Genomic DNA, 10327 nt, shown 5'->3' on the forward strand with positions numbered 1-10327 from the left:
TCATTTAGGGATTTATGAGTAGTTTTGGTTGATAGATCATTTAAGATTCTTTTGTCTATTTTTCCAAAAATATTTTGAAAAAGTTATCACTAGACGCCGACGATCATATACATATTACTCCCTCCTATTTCAGATAACCGTCTCATTGTGATTATGGCACAAGAATTAAAAAAGTGAGTTTAGACCACACTAAATGGATAATGGGACAGTTATATGAATAGACGAAAATAAAATTGAATTTGGACCACACAACACTTATGACTTATCAAAAATGAACAATGGGACATTATTGTGAATAGACGAAAATGGACAATGGGACGGTTATCTGGAATATGAGGGAGTATCATTTATCTGTCTAATGACCCTAGAATTAGAAACTGTTTTTGTTATATAATGTGAATTGTTGATAAGAATAAGTTACTTTTTTAAAACTATTGCATCCACAGGGTTTGAACACGAGACCTCTGTTAAAGTAGAATAACCTATTGTCAGTCTATTTAAGTGTTCAGGGTTAATAAGGGTAAATTAAAAATTGAAAAAATAAAAAAAAATTCAATCAAAACAAAATGTAAAGAATCTATTAAAACATGGGGATGAGAAAAAAAAAAAGTAAAGATCATGACGAGTCGGGGGTAAACTTAAAGCACACACCCTAAGCACCCAACTAACCCAAGTGACCAAACGAATTAGTGATTGTGAAAGACAGTAAAGATCAAAGTAACTGTTGAATATTGAAAGAGAGATGGCAGGACATGAAGATTTCATCGAAGCAGAAAATGCAGAAGCAATTATCACAAGAATTGAGCATAAATCTCGCAAGATCGAAAGTCTTCTTAAACAGTGATTCCTACCCTTTTTTCATTCTTCATTAATCTTCCTTTTTCTTCATCAAAGTTTTCATCTTTCATTGTTTCACATTCTCATTTCTCTAATTAATTCCTCAATATAATTAACTTAGGTATAAACCTGTTGAAGCTCTTAAAACTGCTTTAGAAGGGTCTGCTACAATCACCAAAGACGACCGTTGCAAGGTACTCTATTTACGATTTATAAATACTTGAGTAAGGCGGTTTTATATATGTGTATTGTGATACAGATCCTTTTAGTAATTACTGCCTTTTAAAATTTGTGGGGTTCTGTTTCATGTTTGTAAAACCGCCTTACAGAAGACTAATTATGCAAATTTCTGTGTTTTTGGTATTGGGTTATGATCATTGATTGGTTAATTTTTGTGGGTAGTCGGCGAATTGGATAGCTGTGCATCGGGCAATCATGGCAATTAAAGATGTTGATGGAATGCTCTCTTCTTTAGATGCTGAGTACTATGACATTCTTATGAAGTATGCACTTTTTTCTTTGATGTTTCTCATATTATTTCATTTGTTTTCGGGTTTGTGATTAGCAATTAGGCGTAAACGATCAGTACATTGTTGTAAACACAATTGGGGAAGGTGGGTTTGACTTTGAATTTAATGAGTTTTTGGTGCTTACCATCAAGATTAAAGTTTTGGGTGCTTTGAAGATGAGTTATTGTTTATGCCAATTGTCATCAGTGGCAGTTATTTGGTTAGGATGAGATGATTGTGATGTTGTTTGTCTAACTAAATGATGACGGTGTTAATGAAAATGTTAGTAAGTAAAACTATAGGTGTGGAAATGTAAATGGCACAAGATTGTGGTGACTCGGAAACCTTTTAATTGGGTAAAACCCTGGGGTAGATCTGTCTGTGCCAATCCACTTTTATCCTCTAAGGACTTTGTCACTACAAGCTTCTCGACGATGACTTTATGCACAAGTGAATTGCTTTGGACTTGGAGGATCTCTGACTAAAAAAACTAGGATGTTTTAGGATGCTAGATTGCTTGAGGTTATATGAGTGCTTCCTGAGGGATGGAGTTGTGTCCTTCAAGCAATCAGATGCCTTTTTACACTTGCATACCACGTCTCCACTTGAACTGTACCACTCGTTGTGGATCACAACTTCCCTTCTAAGCCTAGTCCGCTTTTTCTCCTCATTCTTCCTTTGTCCCATGCCATTCGAATGTTAGTTGCTTCTTTGTGTTGGTACCATAGAATGAACCTCTGCTAAATGATGAAATATTTTCCTTGAATGTAGCTAATAGTTGCACATTTTCGACTAACCATATGTCATTCCTCTAGTCATCACGAGGCTTTCTTTGAACAACATCAAGATGTTGTCATTTGCTTTAGTCTGCGAATGCGAATCTGAAAGTCTTACTCACGAGTCACGACTCACCAGACCTATTTGTGGGCAAACAATGATATCAGTAGAATGTAGAGTTAAGTCGATAAGACTTATACTTTTGAACTTTTGAAGATGCGTTTTTAGCAAAGGGGAGAAGAAAACGATATTTGGACATATTAGAATTTAGGTGGTCTAGAATTTGTAGGTCTAGGCATTCTTACGAGGCTGAATTGGTGACCCAAATCACTTACAATGCAACAATTCTCTAGTAATTGTGTGGCTTTGGAAAGATCTATGTATGGTAGCTAAGCCACACTTTATTCAAGAGAGTTTTAGGTGGTTAACATATTAGCAGTATTCTTATTGTCCTTCAGAGTTGAGACTACTAACAACGCAGTGTAATTAGGTCTCAAGTACCATTTGTCGGATTCCATTTTAGTTGAGTGAAAGACCTGTTATTCTTTGGTATGAAATATGATGGGATTAAGCCAAATTACTTGCTAAATATTGTGAAATAGTAATCAGTCACTGTTCGCACTGCAGTTTTCATTATCAGTCATCCAGAACCTGTCTGTGTTTTAAACATTATGATAAGTCTGCCTACTTCCAACCCTTCCTTACATTGCCATGGGTAGGATCCTGCAAGGAATATGGTTATATGTGTTGCTGAGGAACATATAACGTGTTAACCTTTGTTCATTTCGTCAAGGCCTGAGCATAGCCAGTTGTCAATTGAGTAGTATTTTTAATATCCCTGAGGAATTTACAAAGCTAAGTTCTGTTATAGCACTTAGAGATAAGTTGTTTGGTAAGTCTCGCTTCAGTGTTGCTCGACACGTAGTGACAAACCTACTTGATAGCGATCCTGGTGCCTGCGATAGCTGAAAGTTAAAATGTGTACTAGATCGTATAATACTCCATACTATATAGTAATAACAACGAAACCTGACAGGAGAGGATATTGACTCTTCAAGTGGGAGTAAATAATGGCATCCATTGTGGGCTGTTCCTGATAAATTTTTATGAACAATATTAGACTTGGTAGTTGGTACTGTACTACTATGTACTTGTTGGAGTTCCATTTTCGCCAGTAATCCCCACTTGGCATTATTTTGGTGAGAGGGAATTTTGAACAATGAGGCGTAATGATTGAGATGGATGATTGGGAACATGAGAGGGGTACCAATTGGGAAAATGAAAGTTTGGGGATGCTATGAACGTAAGTCATCATCTTTGTCGATTCATCAGCTGAGAATATGTAACAAATATTTCAGATTTTCGAGAGATAACAGCTAACATGCTTATATTGTAACCCTTTTGATGGAGAATTAAAGGAACAGTAACACCAGTTCCGTGATTTCTGACAGTCATCAGCTATTGAGTTCCATTTACTAAAAGTAACTCGTCCTTGATATTGTATATTCGGATTTTCAGGTATTTGTATAAAGGTCTATCTACTGGAGATCGGCCTACATGCGATCAATGCCTCAGAATACATGAAAAACTCACACAGAAAGCTGGTTTAGGATGCATCCTGCGCTGTCTTGCTGATAAAGAGAACATGGTATAATTCAATCCTATGTTTTTACTCCGATTCCACTGCAAGCATCAAGCGTGGCTCAATGTCAAATGTCAGCAAAGCAAATTTGTGATAAGGTTCACGCTGTGTCTAAAATGAAGTGCTAAAGTGTCGTTATGGAGTGTCGGACATGGGATACACGGTTGGAGTGAGGAAAAATTTGTAGGAGTATTTCTCGACGATTTTGTACAGAAGCTTACTGGTATACACTTCCTGTGATCACTTCTCTTGTCATCCTTGTAAAATGTGGGTCATATTTACTATCTGCTTGTTACAGACTTACAGTATATGAAAGGCAACCTTTATCTGAAAACTGCGGCTCTTAATATTACTGAAATTTTCCCGATTGTACCCTCTCAATATTACTGAAATTTTCCCGATTGTACCCTCTCATTACGCTTCATTGTTCAAAATCCCCCGCTGGCCAATGAAAAAGTTCGAAAGTTTTATAATTTCTGAAATTTGCTCTAAGTTTACTATGTCATTACTCGTTCACCCCCTCAGTGTTAGAGAATGCAAATAGAGACTGAACTCCTGAAGGGAAATTTTGTTCAGATTAGGATTCTCTTCATATGATTTCTAAGCTCAATCGATCTGAAATACCGAAATTGATATTCTGCATTTAAATCTACTCTGTAGTTCATACTTTTTACAAGAAATTAAAACAAGTTCATAGTTTATCAGCATTAAACTAAACTGCAACCATGAATAAACCTACTGTTTATCCACATTATACACGGGGAAGGTTAGATACGAACATGTTATTGTTTATCGTCAGAGACAACTTCTTTAGATTCAAAGGGGCAGGGCGGTGTAAGACACCAGCAGTCGGAGTTTTACTGCTGCTAGCGAAGGAAGGAGAAAGAGAAACACTCTTGCATGACGAGCACATGATCTGCCCATGCATCGCTGACTGATCAGACAGTCCCATCTTCTGCGCCGCCCTTAGTTCCTGCACCTCCTTCTGTAGCTTCATGTTTTGTTCTTTCAAGGTCTCAGAGAACCTCCTCAGATATTCACAGTCCACTTCTGTTTGCTTTAGCTTTGTCCTAATAACACGAAATCACACCGGTTTTATTATTAGATATCAAAAACTTATGTAAGACGGTTTCACATTAGATTATAGGCGCGGATATGCAAATTTACACATACCTTGCCCTTCTATTTTGAAACCAGACTTCTACTTGCCTTGGCTTTAACTTTACTTCTCTTGCTAAGGTCAACTTTTGCTTCTGGAAATGGATAACAAGTACATGTGTCACCAGTCAAACGTATAATGGTTGTACAATGCTTATTATACAGCTTGACTCTGCTTGAGGTATAGTAGTATTTGTGCCGGTTCACATGGCAAGTACAAAAATAAGAAATTTAGAAATTTAATGAGGGCATTAATTAAACATGTATTTCATTCTTTTTTCAATGAAAATAGGGTAGATTGTGAAATTTCCATATATATATATCAAGAAATCAGTAATACATTTGTATTTTGTATGTATGTTGTGAAAGTAATTACTAGGATACGATGCGAATCACGATCTAGAATGGATAGATACGATTCGAATCTCATGGTAAAATCTTTTTTTATGAGATACGAATCGATCATATTCTTGTTTATATATTTATAATTATTTCATAAAAACACGTTCAACATTACACTATACATATCGTTCCAAATTCACGTTCTAAACATGTTGATTCAATTTATTTGCAAGATTTTAGATTCGGTTTGTAACAGTCCTACTGATCAATAAAATAACCTTCCGACCTATAAAAACAACAACTAAATTCAATTAAATTGTTTCAAAAACTAGTAAAAATAAACTACAAATGACAAATTGACAATTATGCCACCTTTAGCAATTAATTTAACTCATACTTATTTATTTACGAACTTAAACAAAAATTTGTTCTATCGCTCATAATTAAAATTATTACGAGTAAAATAAAATAACGAGATGACTGACCGTATTAAGAGTGGTGTGTTCCCCAAAAGCCCGTTCCAACACCATGATCTGCTCCTTAGAAAGCCTAAGTTTCTTCCTTTCTCCACGTCTACCGCGGCCACTGTCACTACCACCACCGCTACCACCTTCTTCGTCATCGCTAATGACATCTCTATCTCCTTGAAAACCACCAAAATTCTTGCCAGCATCAGCATTACTTGATAAGGTGCTATTTGGGGAACCAACTTTGGTTTTCTCCATTTCTTCCAAATCTATTACCAATGGTGCTGGTTTTACGTCCATCTCCATCGTCTTCGGCATCATCATCGTTAATCTTTCATTTGGTTTATGAATTTTTGAGCTTTTCTCTTCTGCATTTAATCCAACAATAAATTATTATACAAAATTACACATTAGTCATTTGTGTTACTTGTATTTTTTTTTTTACAAGATTTTCAAGGCAAAATGCTGGAAAAATAGGAGAGTGAGTTTTCTGTCCCATTTTTACATCCCATTCCTTTTAAATTATAACACGTCATTCAATTGATATGTTTTACGAAACTTTTTTATGATTAAGGATGATATGTCGAACATGAGACGTAACAAAAATACCACACCAAGTGTGAATGTGTGATACCAACAAGTCCAACAAGCAATGTCTATTATCAATTGGGAAAAAACACATAAATCTACGGAACATGAAAAATATAATTTGAAACGGAATTGATTATGAAAAATCAACCCTTTGTAGTAGACATTTTGACTAAAATTTTCTAAAATCTAATTGATACAAATATCTATCACTATTATTATTAGATTCATTTTGAAAAAAAAAAAAAAAAGGTATTGACATCAATCTACTTAAATTTATTCTTATACTCCGAATATACAAAGGAAGAATGTGAAATCATGAAAACGGGTCAGGCCATACCCAAAAAACGAGTTTAACAAAGAATCATGTTGGTTTTCATTACAAACAAGACACTTATTTATAGTTATACAAAAAGGACACTTTTTTTTTTAATTCTTTTTTCCTCAAAAAAAAAAAAGGGCACTCGATCGTATGGGTTAGACAAAATTCATGGACATGTATGTTCTTACAAACAAATGATTATAATCATATCATACCACCCTTTTCGTAAAGCAGAATATTTTTAAGACAACTTTATAATTTATTTATAGGATCATTAAACAATCTATACCACAAAAACATGATCATAAATTACTCTATCTGTCTTCAATTATTTGTTTATTTTTGATTAAAATATCGTTACAAAAAATATCAAATGTAAATAAACGACTGACACAAAAAGAATATTGCTTAAAAAGGTACCTATTGAGAAATGAGAGACTCTCTTGCATGTAGCCTTTTCATTAACACCATTAAAACTTGGTGGTCTCAAACTCAAACTTAAACCCCATGCATCATTTTTCTTATTTTCCTCACCCATTTTTTTTTTTTTGCACACTAATTATATAATTTGTTATTGTCTCTCTTTTTACTACTAAGAATTTGTTTATTTAGTAGAAAAAAATGAGATGTGTATATATATTTATATAAGGTGAAAGAAGTGATTAGGGGGTGCATTCAATCATGAGTTAAAGGGTATATTTAGAGGATTTTGTTAATTGGAGGATTAATCATAATGGAAAATGTGTAATTTGTTGCACAATTATTTTTAAACATATTATGGTCAAAGTAATTTAATTAATTTCTTCCTTAACATTTATTTTATGTTCCCATTTCTCCTATCTCTTTGACTATAATTATGTTTGTAACTCCACCTAATAGTAATAATTAACTCAAATAGTTATAGTAAGGTGTTATAAGTTCAATTTAATGAAATCATATGTAACTACTCATTATAATGTTGCTATTACTATACCGTTTACCAAAGAATGCTGACTTACTACTAGTAGTATTACTCATCTGTCTGTAAATAATGAGTTACTCCTTCGTCTCGATCAATTATTGTCCTTTGGTTTTGCTGCAGACAAACAATAAGGAAAAAGGAGGATTAATTATAAGATGACAAGTGGACCAAATTGAGTGTGAAGGATTGAATTGCTCATCAAATGCAATTCTAAAATAGAAAGGACAACAATTGATCGAGACACCCAAAATGAAAAAAAGGACAACAAATGACCGCCGGGACAGAGGGAGTATAAGACGGTTTTATTATACCGACAATTGCAAATGTCAGCTAGCTTAATTGGTAATAAAGTCATAAGAAATGGTGTTCATGAGTTATGACCTTGGTTCGTATACCATCGGTATTACATCACCCTTGTGACTCCCGTTAACTCAAAGTAAAATAAATTAAAATATCATAATTGAGTAATTGAGCTGGTCTCACAATAGTATCATCCTGTATATAAATTTTCTCAATGTTATTTTCTTGTTACATTATTTAATTCGCATTGTCACTTTACAAATCGAAAAATGACTTACATAATTACCAATGTTTATTGTTGTTATTCTCACTTTGTCATTTTAGCAAAATAATACTCCTCCTCCGTCCATTCGTTTGTTGTCTTTGGTTTTAGACAAAGACCAAGGAAAGGGGAGGGGCCCAATGACTAAATGACAAGTGGAATAAATTGGGTGTGAATGATCAAACTACTCATCAAATTCAATCTTAAAATAGAAAGGACAACAAATGACTGAGACACCCCAAAATGGAAAAGGACAACAAATAACCTGGACGGAGGGAGTATAAATCTTTTATTAGTTAGATTTTAAACGTGTGCTCTTAGAAGATACGTTTAAAAATAGGGAAAATGCACGCGGTGCCCTTCAACTTTGACGTTTTGCCCGAAATACCCAATTTTTTTATCTAGAGAACTTTAAGAGACTATAACTCGTGTTTACGAACTCAGAAAGTGACGATTTTTTTTTTCAAATTGATTATCATTTCGAGAACTACGACTTGAAAAAAAAAATTGTCGAGTTTGGAATTCGTGAGCGAGAGATATGGTCACTCAAAGTTTGTTCATTAAAAAAAACTTTGACGTACAAAAACTCCTAGCCACGGGATCCAAATACGATAATTTTTTTTTTCAAATCGTAATTCTCGAAAAGATAATCGATTTGAAAAAAAATTATCATTTTCTGAACTCGTAGACACGAATTATAACCTCTTAAAGATTTCCGGAACATAAAATTGGGTATTTTGGGCAAAAATCGAAACTTCAAGGGCACCACGTGCATTTTCCCTTAAAAATATTACTACAGTATCATATAGTACAAATTATTGAATAAAAATGGGATCATATCGCGCTAGATTTGATACACCACCTGCCCTTCTTGGTGATTCTTTTTCCCCATTTCATTAATTGTTTCTCCACAACTATTAATTAGTTGTATAATTATGGGATGTAAATGGGGAGATTAAAAGAGTCAAACAGAGTTAATAATAATTGTCAAAGTTGTAAGTTACGGTGGCATACAAGCACAAGTATTTAGGTTTGTGTAAGGCAGTTTCATGCCAAGAAGCAAAGTTAACGAGTGGTATCTTGATTCAAAATCAATAAATTCCATTGCTTTGAAATCGTGATAAAACAAATTATACCTTGAAGACTATTACTCCGTATATGGTAAAATTGCTTAAAAAGTGACCATTTTATATTAAAAGTGGTCACTATTTAACATAAAATGGTCACTAATTCTCATAAAATGACAATTTTTTGAAAGTGGTTCTTTATTTAACATAAAATGGTCACTAATTCTCATAAAATAGTCACTTTTTATCCGACACATAATACAATGATCGGACTATGATCATACACAATAAATTAACTACTATCTTAAGAATTTGTGCAATTGCAATCTATAATTGGTGTGGTTCCAAAGAGATTAGTTTATGAGAAATGATATCATATAATAATCTCTTTATTTATTTATTTTGTACGAATGAGAGGCTAGATAATACTCTCTTCATTCAATTCCACACTACACATTTATTTTTTCACGTTTGTCAACGCGTGTTTTACGTGATAAATATCTTTAGTTACGTATTTGCAAAAATTATAAAAGTTATATATTTTAAATGTACTCCTTAAGACGAATCAAACAATATCACATCAATATATTTTCACTTATGTATTGAGAGAAAATGGAAATTAAATGCTAACTTATGAATAGTGTACAAAATAGAAACATGTAGTGCGGAGTTGAATGGAGGGAGTAGTAATCTCTTTATTCACATGACCTTTTCTACAACGAGTTTTAGCCTAAAGGGTGAAATAAAAATATCTTTTATTTGCTAAAGCGACAACCAAAAAGCAGTTAATAGATCTTACAAGTTACAACCAGTTATATGGTGTAGAATCCGAGTTTTATAATAAAGTTTTCGAATTTTGTTTTAAAGAATCCGAATTATATCATAAATTTTCTGAACTCACCCATTTAAACATAAAAAAAATAAAATAACTTTAAGAAAGCTCAGAAAAATTACATATAAGCTCAGTTAGATATAAGTTGGTTGTACAATGCTAGCGTATCACTGGAGTCTGGAGGTATAATGTTATTTGTGACCAAAAATAGTAGGTAAATTATATCATTATACTACAATTGATGGTATGAATTATGAGCTTTA

General features: G+C 33.4%; 2 protein-coding genes across 2 annotated transcripts; one reads left to right on the plus strand and one right to left on the minus strand.

Annotated features, from left to right (window-relative positions):
• Positions 1–611: 611 nt before the first annotated feature.
• LOC141596514 (actin-related protein 2/3 complex subunit 5A-like) lies at positions 612–4144 on the plus strand. The gene is made up of 4 exons (XM_074416708.1): positions 612–840; positions 959–1031; positions 1240–1340; positions 3642–4144. Exons 1-4 carry the CDS (start codon positions 743–745, stop codon positions 3775–3777), a joined length of 408 nt encoding a protein of 135 aa, XP_074272809.1. The 5' UTR covers positions 612–742; the 3' UTR covers positions 3778–4144.
• A 234-nt stretch (positions 4145–4378) lies between these two features.
• Positions 4379–6247, minus strand: LOC141594173 (homeobox-leucine zipper protein HAT3-like). The gene is made up of 3 exons (XM_074414349.1): positions 5751–6247; positions 4939–5018; positions 4379–4835 (listed from the first exon to the last, which is right to left on the minus strand). The coding sequence occupies exons 1-3, from the start codon at positions 6054–6056 to the stop codon at positions 4517–4519; spliced, it is 705 nt and encodes a 234-aa protein (XP_074270450.1). The 5' UTR covers positions 6057–6247; the 3' UTR covers positions 4379–4516.
• Between the last annotated feature and the right edge of the window lie 4080 nt (positions 6248–10327).

The sequence above is a fragment of the Silene latifolia genome, chromosome 8, assembly GCF_048544455.1.
Source record: "Silene latifolia isolate original U9 population chromosome 8, ASM4854445v1, whole genome shotgun sequence".
NCBI lineage: Eukaryota > Viridiplantae > Streptophyta > Magnoliopsida > Caryophyllales > Caryophyllaceae > Silene > Silene latifolia.